This window comes from Neolamprologus brichardi, chromosome 14 (assembly GCF_056152115.1).
Source record: "Neolamprologus brichardi isolate AB-2024 chromosome 14, ASM5615211v1, whole genome shotgun sequence".
In the NCBI taxonomy this organism is placed as follows: Eukaryota; Metazoa; Chordata; class Actinopteri; order Cichliformes; family Cichlidae; genus Neolamprologus; species Neolamprologus brichardi.
In genome coordinates this window covers 31466040-31482797 of record NC_142117.1, presented here as the reverse complement: position 1 = coordinate 31482797, position 16758 = coordinate 31466040, and the positions used below count along the sequence as shown (strand labels likewise).

The following is a 16758-nucleotide window of genomic DNA, read 5'->3' as shown; positions in this document are numbered from 1 at the left end:
TTGACTTAAAAACTTCATTTCCATGTCAAAGTGTCAAAGACAGGGAATGTCAATCAGTGCTCTGGATCCAAGTCTTTTGTAGGTGTGGCTTTAAAGCTTTCTTTAGCGAGTATGATGTGGGAGCAGCATGTTTTGCCATTGGTTCTTCTGTGGAAGATCATTGCCGCCAGTGTCTGCTGTCAGTCAAATCTATCCCCACTGGGGGACCAGTCTACAAAGCTCTAAGACGACAGAAGGTGTAATAGCAAAAACATGTCATATTTATTTCATGCTCTGATGATTTGTTTTTCGACAATTTATATTAGAGGCACACAGCATTACAAACCTCAAAATGCAACTGTCATCTAGTGTCAAATAATTTGTTTACAGAGTATAGAGTCATACAAGTTACTTGTGTCGCTGAATGACAGCTAGACTTCAAATTGTAATCTATTGAGAAAAAAACCCGCCCACTGTTACTCTCTTTGCATACATAAAGTTATCCTTTTTCCACAGTGAATTTTTCTATTTGGCATATTAGACACTTAAATTGTCCAGCTATCCTACAGTACAGTTCGACAATACATTTCTGTCCTCTATTTTAAATTAGTGCTCGCTTCTTGTTGAGCAAGTTTTACTCATTTCTTATCCATATACCTTTCTTAGTATATAAACAGTGTCTGCAACAGCGGTTACTGTAGAAAAGAGCGGGGATTGCAATTTCTAGCCTTCTTGTGGTATCAGGGATATATTTGTATAATTGTGCTATCGTCTTACTGACAAAAACTGACAGCTCAGTAGTACACAGTGAAATGTATATCTATCATATCAGTTTCATCTTTAGTCATTTATTTATTAATTTTGTCCGCTTTCCTCTACTTTCCCCATTCCTCTCACAATTATCTCTTATGTGTCGCTTCATATATTGAAATATGTTTCCTATATAGTCAGTGTCTCACTGCCTAAAGTAAGATACGTTTTAAGAAAAGTGTTTAGAGTTATTTTCAGTGCTTTTCCTTAAGTCCAACTGTGGAATGCACTACACACAGGCACACACAGGCACAGGTCTTTGTTTTCAGACACCAACTTTATTTCTCGTTGTTCGTGATGACCGACCACAGTCTGACAGCTGTCGGTCACAGCTGATCTCCAGCCCACCTCCGCTCCTCTCCCGTCTCACTATAAAGGGTAAGGAAAGCATCATCAGTCCAAAACGCCATCAGCTGTTTTCACCTGCGTTTCCAGCACCGCCCCGTTGAGCTCACCGCACCACCCCTCCCCTGCAGCCGCGCCCGGGACCACACCTTCGCCACACCAACATTAGACCTGACTGCTTTTTTACTCATTTCCTGTGTTGGTCAAGTTAATTACTAATTACTGATTGCTTCTCAAAAAAAGGTAGTCCTGTTACTTTATTGATTACTTATTTTCAAAAGTAATTAGTTACTTAGTTAATTTTCAAAAACATGATATACAGCCTGAATACGTAATAAAGCAATAGACCTTTCAGCCTAATTCTATTTTTTATGGATAATCCATCATATAAAATTGCATCAAATGGAAAGCCTCTATGTAAAAATTGTTTTTATGAGTTTTAATCTTTTAATTTTATGCACATTGCATTAAGCAAAAATATAATTATATGCAACAGTCTTTGACTTGAAGAAATTCTTTAACTTTTAAACCTATTTTCTGCATATTCCAGCATATACAATAAAATAATGTTTTGTGTTCACACTCACTCTTTCAAATAGACCCAAGTAAAACACAGCAAAAAAGAAATAAAATCCTGTCGCTCTGAAAGCTATTTTCACCTGTTTAGCAGGAGTGGGGCCGATGGAGGTTTGCAGCGGTCATGTCAGTGGAGAATTCCGGGGGCTTCTCTGTGAATTTCACATTCCCGTGGCGGCTTGCTAGGTGCTTGCTCAGATTTGAAGTTTACTTTTTAACGTCACATGTGCTTACGTCATTGTCATGAGACACTCTCACAAACAAAATCACAACGGTTTAGTAACGCAGTAGTGCAGTGTGCTTACGGGAAAGTAACAGTAATCTAATTACTTTTTGAAATAGTAATCCCTTACATTACTCATTACTCGAAAAAAGTAATCAGATTACTTGTAATGTGTTGCTCCCCATCTCTGCTCATCAGAATGTAAAATGATATAGTACGTATACCTACCCATCTAAAGCGAGATAACTTGAGAACAGGCTACATTTTTTTGCCCCAATTTTAATATTAATTGGTGTTTTTACATTTTCAATCACTTATGACATAAGATTAGTTTAAAATCTCATTTAAAAACAGAGCTCCTTAGCTAATTAGCCCAGTTGTGTGGTGGAACCAAAATACAGCATAGCACCCTCACATTCCCAGTCACTCAGAATTTACACTCTGAGCTAGAGGATCACTGGCTGTCAGCTGGCTGCAGTGCACTTCCCAGCCAATTTCCAGCTACTGTCTCACTCCTGCTCTTGTAAGACTACCTATATTCTGTCTATATGTTCTGTGCTATTCACTAATTAGCTGAATGCATCAACATATAAACTACCTAATAATATTTTTAGTGCATGTCTTGCACACAGTGTGACAAAATAATCTGTAAAAGGAATGTAATTAGTAAAAGTATTAAAAGTAAAACCAACAATCACTACAGACTGATTTGTGGCCAGTATTTGTTATTTGTGCATTTTAACTATAAATTTCATAACTTTTATATTAATTTCACCCTAACTGTTTGGTTAGATGTACGGATGGATGGATGAATGCTCATGTTTGGCCAATTATTGATTGATCATTGATCCAGTAGTGCAGCCAAATTATACACTTATTTACACCGAGATAATCCAGTACAGAACAGACTCAGCTGTCATGGAGCACTACTTGTGTAGACTACACCTAAGACAGGAAGTTCAGTGACACCAACGCACACCTACTCCAATTTAGAATCACCAGTTGACCTAACATGCTTGTCTTTGGACTGTGGAAGCCAGAGCATGATAACGGAATCAACACAGGCACAGGGAGAACATCCAAACTCCACACAGAGTTTGTAAGGTGAAATTACATTACAAACACGCAATCAATCAGTGGATATTAAACTGTGTAGTGTCACTGAAAATAATGCATATGAATTGATTAAAAGGACATGTTAGTTCTGGTTGGTGGGCACACATGGCTTCTCTACATTTCCATTGTTGGGGCTTATTTACTGCTATCCTAAGCTTGAGCAAAATGGGTAACTCAGGTAGCAAGCATTTGGCTCTGGAGGAATGTCACAGTTTATCTGTTCCAGGCTGGGTCAAAGTTTAAATTCTTCCTTTATTTAAAGGTTTACTAAAGTTTGTCTAAGTCTATATATTGGCCCCAGGCCTGTGTGTCATGGGAGACACCACCAAGAACATTTCCCAACAACCCACCACTGAGGATCACTAGACCACACAAGCCTTTCTGCTACAACAAGGCTCGGATCCAAGAAAGTACTTGGATCGGGAATAGCCACTTGGGTGGAGGCCCCAGGGACAATGTGAGACGTGCAGGAGGGATTATAACTCCCAGCTAGCCTGAGACCCACTAGCTCCCTCCGAAGGAACTGGAGGGAGTTGCTGGAGAGAAAAGAATACCTGGTCATCTCAGGCCTTTATTACAGCTGTGACCCTGAAGTGAAAGAAGTATTTTGGAGAATGAATGAGAATGAAGAAATAAAAACACCAAAATAAAATGATGACTCCAAAGGCCCCCCAAAAAAGCTGAATTTGAGTTAGTACTATAAATTACTTCATTAGCAATTAAATAGAGAAAAGTAGTCACAGAGTAAAAGACAAAATCAGTCCAAGTTCAAGGTTCATCTGCCTTTAATTTTCCAAGATATACCTCAGCATATCAGTTAAGGTCATAGAAAAAAACACCAGAATCCTGTCACCGACACACTTTCTTGTTAAAACAGACACTGAGGTGGTGCTTACAGGAGTGCCTCCAGTTGCCTGAATACAGCTTTACTGGCCTCTTGGGGTACTTGTTCAAAGCAAGCACAATTGGGCACATTCCCATTCTTACGAAAGCTACCTTAGCGTGTTCTCTGGCAATGCTAGCAGCCGCCTTAAAAGAGACTGACAGTTCCTCTGTTGCAACCCTGATGCTGTAGGCGACTTGACGAATGAGAGAAAAAGCTGGAGAGATTTGTGTTTAATGCCACAGAGGCACTTCCCTTTCCCCTCCTGTACTCCAGGGCAAAATCCAAGGCATCTGACTCTCAAATATAAGGCCTCCGACTTTCCTCTTTGCTCAAATCCTATGTGATGCTTGGATTTTTTTTTTTTCTTCAAAATCTTGACATTTATGATGCACTCTGCTGCTCTGTGCTTTGCATTCTTATTCTTAGCGTTTTTAATTTCAGTTTTGAAGTTTGACTTTTTAACATTTGTAGGCTACTCTGCAGTACATTAGGATTTTGTCAGACCATTTCATGAAAAATGGAGTAGTGTGGCACAAACAGAATAGATTAACCCAAAATGATGATGCTACGGGTAATCTGGGTTTCACTGAAAGGAGCTTTTAGTGTTTAATAGACCAATATCAGTGTGTAGATGTGTGTTTCTGAAGGAGCTGAGTGAGCACACACATATGTATTGATTGACTCTGGTTTGCAGTGGATGGCAGGCAGTCCAGGGGGAGATGGTTGGAAGTATGTAATGTGAGGAGGATGTAAGGAGGGAGGGGTGAGAGGGGTAGCATCTCCAAAGAAAAGTCCTTCTGAGGCCATTGTCAACTAATGTCTTGTTTAGATCCAATAGCCTTGTACAGCAGATTCTAGAGAAAAGCGTCGGTGCCACACTAAGTGCTGACAAGAGAGTAGCAGCAAACGGCAATGAAAGGCTTTCAATTAGAAGTTAAGAGGCATAGCTTAATGAGGACAACATTACAGGGCAAGGGAAAAAATGAAAACAAATTGAGATAAGTTGAAGGCGAATGTTTTGGTATGACAAAAGACAAAAAAGAAAGAAAGAAAGAAGAAGTGTCACTAAAACTATGGAAATCTATCACATACTACTGAAGGGGGGAGCATGCCTGTTTGTGTTGGCTGGGATGTCTGAGAGATGGTCCTAGAGGAGCAAACACACCCAACCAACCGAGTCAACTCTCATATTGCTCTCCCTTCACTATTCACTCTACTTTGACTTGACTTTCAAAGGCTAAAGATTCTTTCCCTCAAAGGAGATGCAGAGAAAAACAACAACAACAACAACACTGCAGCTGTCTATGTCAGAAGAGCAACATCTTGAAATAAATTTCTTTCTTTTTTTTTTCACAGTTTTTCAGATTTACGAGATGATTTTTGTTTTGCTCTGCTTCTTTCTCCAAAATAATTTTCCTGTAAAAGTCTTGCTCAAAAGCTAGAACTGCTCCTCCAAAACTATAAATAATTCACAAGTACATTTCACCCTGGTTCATATTCTGATTCCCCACAGGCACTAAGGAGGTGAACGCTACGGGAAAGTCATTCACAGTGAGGAGTAGCCTTCAGTTCCAGGTGGACAAGCGGGATGACGGCGTTGCCTACACCTGCAGTGTGGAGCATGTGTCTTTGTCCAAACCCTACATGACAACCGAGGTCCTGGAGGTCCACTGTGAGTGGGGTCATAGCCTGTAAAACTGGGTAGATTAGCATTGCTTAGATTAGCGAAATACATGGATTGAGATTAGAGTTATGTGTCCAGGTTTAGTCTTGCATTTGTTCTGGATTAATATGGGATTATCTTGCAGGTAAGGGATTAGTGCCTAAGCAGAATAGTGATATGGGCTATAGCTAAGAGCTGCTCAGTAGGCACAGATATAACTACTGTTGCATTTTGTGTTAGAACCACTTTTTTGTGTTTCTGTTTTTGTCTCCTCTTTGCAGATGCTCCCCATCTGGAGATCACACATTCACTCATCATCCCACAGGAAGGCCAATACTTCAAACTGGAGTGTGTTTCCATAGGCAACCCAATGTAAGTTGAAAAGCATTTAAAACTTGAATTTAATATCGGCATAAATAGTGCAAATTGCACCTAAATGTAATTTGTTTTGTGCCTTGAGATGACTGAAATCAAATTCATTATGGTTTGTTATAGTTTTTTTTTTTTATCGCAGCAGTTTATTCAGTTGCAGTTAAACACATTTTCTCAAATTCTTTCCCAGACCTGAACCAGTGGAGTGGTCTAAAGATGGAGGAGAGCTGCCAGACATTGAGCGTATGATTGTGGAGGGAAGGGAACTTACCATCACTACGCTAAACAAGACAGACAATGGCACATACCGGTGTGAGGCCAGCAACCATCTGGGGTCCAGTAGTGCTGAATACATACTGTTTGTATATGGTGGGTACTTCAGTAAGGGCTTTTTTTTTGTTATGCTTTATCATTTCTCTTTGTTGCTGCTTACAAAGCTTTGCAGGCGGTTGTGTTCAAACTCAAAGGCAGATGGCGTTCATCACAAAAATACAAACCCAGTCCATGTCAAAAAAGCGAGAGTCAACTGGTAACTGTAACTGTTGAAAACAACCTGTTTTAAATATGAACGATTTTTCAATAGAGGGAAATCAATAAATTGATCATCTTTGCAATATCAGATAATCAGTTGTTAAAAATGGAGACACTTTAGGTAAGGAGTTTATGGGAAGGTAACTTCACTTCAATCATTTAACAGTCATTGATTAATAATTTATGAATTTCAGCTATCAAGGTCTCCACACCCACACATCTCTTTGAACGATAAGCAGATAGACTTAATGAATGGATATTTGGATAATCATAAATGGGTAAACATGTTTCAGATCTTTTTCATCAAAAATAAATAAATAAATAAATAAAAATCAGATTTCCCTGAATAATGTTTGGCATTAATTTGAATGCCATCTAGATTAAATTGGTTTTAATATTTCAGACACTTTAACCACACGTTTTAACTACTGTTACTACTGCAACATATGTTGTCGATATAATGGCTGGCAAATATACAGTTTTAACATTCAACACAGCCATTGGGTTCAATGATTTCATGGCCATTAAGTCTACAACCATGAATAAAATGACTCACCAAAGTTGCTCAGCTAAGATGTCTGTATATTTCATTAGAAAACGGATGGTAGCTCACAACAGAGAAGGAAATTTAATTATGTGAAAACACAATTATGTATAAGGTCAGCGCGACACTTTACATTCGGCTTCCATCTGGATCATCAGTTGTCATTCGCAGATGACGCACCGTCTTCAAATGACAACCTGCACATCCTCATCAGCATGTTGGCTTTTTCGTTTGTGAGTCAGCTCTAAAGTGAGACATGTGTTTGTAGTAAATGAGATAAAATATGTATTATTATATAAGAAAAAAAAACTTGCTATGTGGTTGTTTTATATTTCTGCCAATTAGCAATAAAAGACGGTGCAGAAGAGAGTAGATTGTGACTTCCAACAGCTAAACAGTATTATTTGACACAAAGGTGGCATAATAAGGATGATAAGTTAAGTCTGTTTAAATATCATCAATTTGCAGTTCAAATATATATATTTCTTTATAAGAATAATACATATCGTGCAGCACAGAGATCTGTAGTCATGCAGTTTTCCACCCCATGTACTCAAGAATCCACTTTCAAATTTCGCCTTGGCACTATGCAGGATAACACAGTTTACCTCACTACTTATCACGGCGTGGGTTTAGCTTCTGGACTCTTCCTGTGAGGAAACAGAAAAAAAGTGTTAAGGATGCAGAATTTAGCTTCCAAGTACAGCCTGGAGGAGAGATAAGTTAATCCCGAGACAGTGAAGGGGTTGAGAGAATAAAGACGACATGGTCCAGAAAATGGTTCGTTAAGGCCTCTGCAGCGCAGTTTTGTAACATTTATCAAATACAGCTAAAAATAAAAAAATAAAAAAGGCAGAAACAAGAGCAGAATATTGCAATTCAACATGGATTTATTTGTTTCCACTTTTGCCAGCTAAACAGTGCCACTGGAGATTGTAGTTTGTTTGTGAACGACTTATCGCAGCACAGACTTATTCAACTCCCGAGCAGTTAGTGGCTGTACGGCAGCTTTTCTGTGTGATTTTTAAAAGCAAAGGCTTTGGGGAAAAAGAAAGCTCTTCATTGGGAAATATGAAAAGAAAAGGATGACACATTGGTCTTTTCAGCTTTTGTTATCTTGTTCTCCCCTTTCAGCATGTTCATTGAACAGGGGTAGGCAGCGATGCCAGCCTAGTGTAGATCACTGTATCACCCTGTCATATCTAGACACCATGTGCTGATCTAAGGTTTCCTTCCTCGCATAAGATGTTTTTTTTATTTCAAACCAGAAAAAAGAGAGAAATGTGTTGAACTAACCCAGGTGTTTAGAATTATAAATACCCAGAGGGTTTCTAGCTTTTGTAATACTAGGAAATAACAAACGTGATAACCCTCAGCATCCATCTTTTACTAAATACAAAGGTTCTGGTAGGGAGGATTGAGAAATTGAGTTGAGCAGGTAAAAAGATGCGTGAGACGGGCTCATTTCCACCGATGATGACAGTCATTTTTCAGGGCTACAATGTGTCTGGCTGGATTCTTACCCAGGTCTCTTTGGATCATCTCAGCCTCTAAACCTAATTTGCTAATGACAAGAGAGATGAGAAGCCATAAATGTCATCGGTCTGAAGCAATATATCACAGACTGCAATTATATCCTTTAATATACTGCATTAAATAAAGAAAAAGAAACACTGTATTAGATGACAGAGCGGTAGTAACAGATACTAGTTTAATTAAATAGAGTCTGCATACATCTGTGAAGCTGCAGCCTCACTCATGCCTGTTTCTCTCACATTTCATTGTGATTGATTGTACATTTTCACCTCAACAAGCATGACACATTGTAAGTTTCACTTTTTCTGTGTGTGCTCTATTTACCAGCCAATCATCAGTTGCTTGAAATTTTAAGAGATGTAAAAGTCCTTCGATTCCTTCATGTGTGACTCATCCTTTACGGGGCGATACTGCTGAAAGACTTTACTGATTCAGAGCTTGATTCATTGTGCAGCCCTTGTATTTTAACGTCAGTTCATTGTTTTCTTCTTCTTCTTCTTTTCGCTTGTATTTACTAAGGTGAAGTGAAGTCGTGAATTAAGCTGCACCAGCCACACACAGTAAATCACCGGGGCTGTGTGACTGTCCTGTCGGTTTCTCACACCGACGCCTGTGCTCCTCAGAGTGGTTTGTTTTCGCTTCCAGTTGTTCCTATTTTTGCTTAGCAGACGTCATCGCCTTCGTGCCTCCCTCTCTAGCCTCAATCCTTGCAGTCTTCTAATGCCTACATTGCCACATTAAGCATAGGCAGTCACAGCTGCGTTCACTTGCACCCGCTGTGTGGCCCCGCCTCCCCTGTGCTCCACGCACTCACAAACGTGACAATGAACACACGGCTGATGATTGATGAGCTCAAAACCAGGCTTTGAGCTAGAAAGTAACATTGTTTCATTTGATGAATTCAATTCGCTATCCTTTTCACTTTCTATTTGTTTGTTTTTTTCTAACAACGCTGTTACATATGAATCATTTTTTATTACTGCATGTGATTGATTCTGTTATTGATAGCTGATGTTATGCAGATATTGTAAAAAAATAACAAACCCCATTGTGGAGTTACTGCTGGTAAACCACTGCATACATAAAAGTCCAAACAGGAAACATGACAGTGTTCGTACTTTTGTTCTTGGGTTGAAAATGAACACATGCAATTATCTTAATGATAATTAATAACAATGTTCAGCAAACCCACATGCTTCATGTCACTATTTCACTCTGTCTCTCCTAATGGAATTACTGTTGCAGTGTTTGTGTATTATGACTTTGACATACTGAAGCACAAGAGCTCTCTGCAGGTAAAACATGGCTGCATTAAAAGAAAAAACAAGTTTGTTGGATGAGAAACTGCAAACATTACTTAGACTTAGGCTGTGCTTTGTTTTGGTAATAACTCGCATTAAAGGTGCCGATTAAATTTTCCTGTAAACAAACAAAGGTTATATTATGTTCCTGCAAAAACACATCGTTTTTAACTTTGACTAACATTTTCTTCCTTGTAAAATATTTGCTTCATATTTATCAGCTGGCAGTACCTTTGCAAATGCAATTTTTGGTCAGTGGAACAGCTTAAAACTGGCAAGAATGTGTATTGACAGCATGTGCTAAAAAAGGACGGATAAGGAGCCTTATTTAGTAACCAGAATATTAATCACACAGGCACACACACACACAGACACAATGTGTGTGTATGATTTAAAACATTTAGGTGATGTTTGAACGTTTAAAGCAGATTCAAGTTCCCTCAGTATTAACACAATGGCACGCAGTACAAAAGAATTTGTTTTTCCATGTATCTCTACTGCTCTATGCATTCAGATGGTTTGGGTTTTTGGCACAGGTTTTGACATATTTGTCTCTCAAATATTCTGCATATGCCTGCCATAAAGAGTCCTGGTAGTAGAATTTTATTTATAATGTATAAGCAGGAAAAAAAGAGCAATATGCTCCAATGTAGATGAATTATTAAACAGGTACCAGTTAACTTGGTAAAATACCCAAACTACCCCAATGTGTACATACTTGTGGAGGTTAGTGAGATAATATTTGACCAATTAAGAAACTACGCACCGATTCTATACGTATACAACTTTCTTGTGCTGCTCTCTAAATCAACATTTATAGCAAGTCCAGTTAGGCATGTATTTGGCTCATGTGACAGCAAGCTGTGCATACCTGCACACTGACAAGTAAACCAGAACCATGGAAATGTGTTTTCCTATGAATTTTGTGGTCACCTTTTTTATCACGGTGTTGTTCCCCTCGTCTTCCCTCACTGCTGTCACTGTCTTCAACCATGGCAACAGCCAAAGACTTTCCAGGGCCTACAACAGGTAAATATCCCAGTAGATGATCATTTCAAGCCAGATTTAGAGTGTGTGATCTGGATCTGGCTCTGGGTCAAGACACATCACGGCCTCACCCAGCATGAGCCAAATCATCACCATGCATGGATGCTCGCTCAGTCGTTTTCTCTCCAGCCATGTCACAGGCTGCATAAGTTATCACACAATATGTTTCTATTTTGCTTTGTCTTTGCCACTGAAATGGATGGTTCTCAAAGGACCTCTGCTGAAGATTGTATTCGTGCCAGTATCTATGTAAATGATCCTGTGGTTACAGTAAATCAAAGTCAAAAAATTATCTTTCAAATATCTGATCACAGAGCTATTTGTTCACCGTTATTTGTAGATTTGATCTAAGTGCAGAATTTCTGTTTGCAGGAATTTAGTTATTTTTCTTTGTAAGATATTTTGAGTGGGATTGTGTCTAATTAATGCAACATGATTAAAACAATTTATCTCTCTTAATGTAACTGAACATCAGATCAGGCAAAAATATGACTGACGAAATCACTCTTGTCCCTGTGTGCTCTTGAAATGACCTTTTGTTGTTGAATGTAGCAACTTACATCCTATATTATCTTTTTATGCTGCTTTATTTTAGTTTGTTCCAGAGCAGTAACCACTGTATCTACACAATAAGTACCAAATTCTGTTAAAAATGCACCAGCCAAGTGTGATATAAAAGATTCCTTATGCTCCTTGCTGACAGTGCTGTACAGATCATTCTATCCATTAACATGCAACCAAATTCAGTTAATTCAGATCCAAAAAAAGAAGAAGAAAATTCAGAGTTTGCAGTGCCTGCTTGTGAGTTGATGAAACAATCGTGGTGGTCTATTCTGCATGGAGTTTAATAAACTGCATGTTGCACAGCTTCATCCCTCTTTTTTTTTTTGAACGTCCCGCACGCTGGGATTTTAAAAATGAGGGTTGCATTCGTTACCAGCAGCGTATAACAAGGTTTGTAGAAACATCACCGCAATCATTTCCCAGGGTCACTTTGGAAAACCGAGCACAAGCCATAGCCATTCATCAGCTTGAGATAATGAGAGCACACAAGGTGCACAGTAAAGACACAGCCACTCACAGTTTATTACAGGACCGGCACAAAGGCATGCTCCTGCCTGGGAAACCCTCTGTCTGCTTTCTGCCCAGAGGATGCACAGTGTTAAATAACGCTTATTTAGTCCTGAGCATTATGAAAGTAGTGCTAGGAAAACAGAAACACGAAACACAGAAAAAAGGAGGATAATGCCAAGCTTTTGAATTGTATAGAGATTTGTGGTATTTCCTATGATTACTTTTTTTCTTTTTTTAACAACTGTTCAGGTACTTCAAAGCAGTCGTTTCAGGTTGTTCTAAATCTGACAGAAGCTCATCTGCTACTCTTGTGCTTTGTTCACAAGTGTAAAAGAAACATCTGGATTTTTTCAGGTTATTTGCAGCAAAATACCTTTAATGGTGTTTAATAAACGCCTACAGCTGCATTGACAGTAGAAGCTTCCAGTTGTTAAGTTATCATTCCTCCACTTTTTCTCATCCCCTCTCTCTATCTGTTGTGTTTCAGATCCTAATGCTTTAGGACAGCATGGACCTGACCACGCTTTAATCGGCGGAGTTGTTGCAGTCGTGGTCTTCATCACCTTGTGTTTGATAATTGTCCTTGGACGATATCTGGCCAGACATAAAGGTAAAAGAGGTCTCCTGAACTGCTCTGAATTTCACTTTGCTTGTTTGCAGTAAATGAATATGTCTTGCACTCTCTAGAAGGTGGATAACTTGCTTTTTATGACTGCAGGGACATATCTAACACACGAGGCCAAAGGAGCAGAGGACGCCCCTGACGCTGACACAGCCATCATCAATGCTGAGGGAAACCATGTGCATGCAGAAGAAAAGAAAGAGTACTTTATTTAGACTTCTTTTTCCTCACTTCTTTCATTTCATGACAACCTTTGACAGCAGACGTGCAATTTTAAGCTGTCTCAGTCTCACTGCATTGTCTTTTTTAATTTATTGTTCTGTCTTTTTTAGAAAGCAATCATGCTTAGATATGCTTGTTTTCAAAGCATTCACTAACAAAATAGCCTTCGTCTTTTGTAATATAATCCATGTACAATTGGATTATGTCCTTTTCAGTTTTTCTGTGCCTAAATGCTGTACATTCTTCTGCATTTCTTTCATTGCCTGCATTTTTCTCTACTCTTTCTTACGTTACCTGTTATACAACCTTTTGCAGATTTTTAAAATCCAGAAGTAACAACAGTAATTTTGTGCTCCAACTCAACTCTCAGCATTTGAAAAGGTTTTTTCTGTAGGAGCAAAATATGTTAAATACATCAGTTTTTAAGGATTACACGATTGGCTTGGATGTTTCCCGGAGCTAACCCTCCTCAGACACGCCGCACACGTTTAAAGCATCTTAAAACAGATCAGATACTTTAACAAACACAAAGCAGAAGCACAATCTGAGTGATTGTCTCTAGATGAAATAATCGCCCTCTTAGCATTGTCTGTATATTCCTGCACTGGTTTATTTTTTCCTTTTTGTTACACTGTTGATTTATAACCAACAAAGAACAAGTTAGAAAATTAAAGCACAAAGTCTGAGGACTATTACAGAGGGGAAAAAACATCAACTGCTTTTTGTCTCAGGATTCAATATGAGTCTAGATGGAGAGATGGTGTCAGACATGTGATGAAGACTTCAGTTCAATCGCAGTTATCGTCGTGGATGAAAAACGTTTCCTTTTTGTTGGCGATTTGTTGTAATATCCAAACTGAATGAGTGGAACCTTGTGTCGGTTCATTATTTATGTTGAGTTTTATTGAACAACTATGCTAAATGTGTGGATATTGCTGTAAAATACTTTGCTAACGTGAATATTAGTGACCAATATTGTTGAATCTTGGGATCCCTGACACATTACAGTTTGTATATTAGCATATACAGCATTTAACGGTACTTCACAGATCTTTCATGTTTTTTCCATTTCTTTCCAATTTTGTGTTGCCCGAAGGCATGTAAATAATATGTAAGTATTCAATTTTAGTAAAAGGAAGAAAAACTCTGGTTATAGCCTTTAATTTCAGGTCATATGAGTTCCAGTCACTTCGAGGACAGCGTTTTCACATTTTTGAAGATTTCTTCAAACAGGGATTCTAATGAAATGCTTAAAATGTTACAAAAAAAAAAATCTGGGTAAAAATATATGTATTTATTATTATTATGGCTGATTGACTTTCTTATATGATACTATATTGATTGATATTATTGCTGTTATTATGAAGTAGTTGTCTGACATTAACTTTTCCATTTTTATTTCTGTAAGTTCTCATAAAAGAACAATACAAGGATCACCGTTATGGCCTTTGAGTTTGCTGCAAACAGTACTAATGACATGTTTAGGCATTGGTGAATCAAACATCCCCTCACTGTATATAATCACTGTATCAAAGACATTGAACCACATTGCCAATGCTCATACATGTTATTTTGTTAGTTCAGTATGATGCTATAAATAACTCATTTTGTACAGATTTAAATTGCTGTAATTAATTTGCTTTTTATGGGGGATGTGTGAGGTTTGCTTTTTTTCACAGTATTGAATATTCATTTTTCAACTATGCCACTGTAAAATGAAAAAAAAAAAAAGATGCGAAAAAAGAGAGATGAAGTGTGGATTAAAAAATGAATAACTTGAAAGATGTCCTTTTGTTGTTACTAAATTTGCACCTTGAAGCGCCTTGCCTTGATGAGTTGGAGCGCTATTACCTGCACTCAGAATCAGTCCACATAGCTGCCGCTGAGAGAGAGAAGCATATGTGGTAGGCAGTGCTGTGACTTAAGTTGCACTATAATTGATATTCTATACCACTATAGTAACTGTTAAGTATTACTTGCCTTTAGTGTTAATAATATATGCAAAGTGTCTGACTTGTAGAAAGATTAAAAATCCATGAAGCTCCTCAGGAAGATTGCCCAAGGCATTTAGCTTCCACTCATGATTTGTGCATTAATACAGGGCGACAAAAGAAACACTCAAGTCTTCCCAAATTCCTCCGTGTCTCAGTGGACCTGAGTTTGTTATGCTTCAAGTGGCTTCAGGAAGCTACTCGCAGACACCCACACAGCAGGCTGCTGTTGCCCTTGTTTTAACAAATTAGACAGGAAGTAGGTTGGGTTCGGTCAAGGATGCTGAAATGCAGTTGATTGCTTTAAAAGTGAAGAAAAATTCTAATACTTGAGATGAAACTTTATTTAAGCCAGTAGCCAGAGAAAGATGAAATAGATATTCTTTTTTTTTTTTTCCTAGTTTTGAGAAGTTGTTACAGTTGAGACAATTGTAGAGTTAAAGCATGTGTTTACTTTTGTGAAACATAGAAGAGTCGTATAAATCACAGATATATTAGTTGATTGATTGATTGATGTGCGTTACCACCATTCATGTTCACTTAATTACTGGAAACAGTAATTTCTGTGGGATAAATATTTACTATGATATACATGAAACCAAATGATATGCTTTTTAAATACCCTGAATATAAGCAACATATATTATTACATATATCCATATTATTTATTTAAATATGGCTCAATGTATATCTGCAGATGAGAATTAAAAGTTCAGCACCCTACCAAATCTACAGTGAAACAAATTTTCATTTTCATAGCCTACATTTAGTAATATATAACAGACAGCGTGCCGTAGCAATTTAGAAAAATACAAGAAGACACCTTTAATGGTCCATTATCGCTGCTTCAGTGACACAGATGTACTCTTGAAATGTGAGGACGATACGATAGCCATGCACAGATTACTGAGCTCATATTAAATGTCTCAGCATCCTTAAAGGGAGATCTCGTTCCAGGACACAGGACCCAAGTCATTACGATCCTCTATTCTTTAGCTCCCATTGACCTTGAGCATAATGTTGCTTCCCAGCAGACTAATGTTGCTATTATCAACACACTGTCCGACCAACCATCTGCCTGCTTCACACAACGCCCGGCTCCCCCTCTCCGCGCGCACAGACGGTTCCCAATGCTCACTTCATAATCATTACCACCAAAAGCCCAGCCAGTTCAAATAAACATCAGCTCCCACTATTGCACCCCTTCACATTATTAAAAGCTCAGTGCTTCATTAAGCTATGTAAATTGAGATAGACTGTCTTGAATAATGCCTGGCAGAAAATAATGCTAAAAATCCATCATCATTTAGTAGCTGGATATCAAGAAGGCAAACATTTATGTGTAATAGTAAATTGTGAGTTGGGAAATGGATTTTCGCTTTACCCTTGAAACGCGAGACCCATACCCTGGGCAATGTAACAATCACAGCATGACCTCTGAGGAGGCCTTGTAAGTCTTACTAAACTGAAGAAACTGATCCCCACTGTACCCTGTAGGCAGGGTCCATATCAGCTCACAATAAGCGCTTATCATAGCAGAACAGAAGTGTCTGACAAAATTCTTCAGGGACAAACGGATATCTTAAAAACACAACACTTAAACACATTGGGCCTACGTACTGATTTTAAATGTCAAAAGTTATTTCTTTAGTTAATAGTCATTACAAGTTTCATTTGTGCATTTGTGTGTTATTCATGAGCGTTAAGCTTCTTCTTTTTCTCCGAGTTTTATTATCAAGGCTCTGGCAGAAAAGTAAAGTTTTTACAAAAACATGAGCCTCGCTGCTGTCAACATATTTTTTTGTTGTTTTTTTTTTCCTTTTCATTACACAATTCTGCTGTAGATTAGTGACAACTGGCAGAACCATTGAAACAAGGGGCATAAAAAGCCCTCCAACCATAGCACAAATAATGGTCCTT

General features: G+C 38.2%; 1 protein-coding gene across 5 annotated transcripts in view; it reads left to right on the top strand.

Moving 5' to 3' along the window:
- The window catches only part of cadm2b (cell adhesion molecule 2b), a 148078-nt gene extending 133455 nt beyond the window's left edge, over positions 1–14623 (top strand). For 3 of the 5 annotated variants that reach the window (XM_035910279.2, XM_006796598.3, XM_035910277.2), the window contains 6 exons: positions 5449–5607; positions 5880–5970; positions 6161–6339; positions 10885–10911; positions 12491–12613; positions 12722–14623. In XM_035910279.2, the coding sequence (XP_035766172.1) occupies positions 5449–5607; positions 5880–5970; positions 6161–6339; positions 10885–10911; positions 12491–12613; positions 12722–12840 (698 nt within the window). In that variant the 3' untranslated portion in view covers positions 12841–14623. The remainder of the gene's footprint in view (positions 1–5448; positions 5608–5879; positions 5971–6160; positions 6340–10884; positions 10912–12490; positions 12614–12721) is intronic. The other 2 variants (XM_006796599.3, XM_035910278.2) reach the window with 1 other exon arrangement.
- The last annotated feature ends 2135 nt before the right edge of the window (positions 14624–16758 follow it).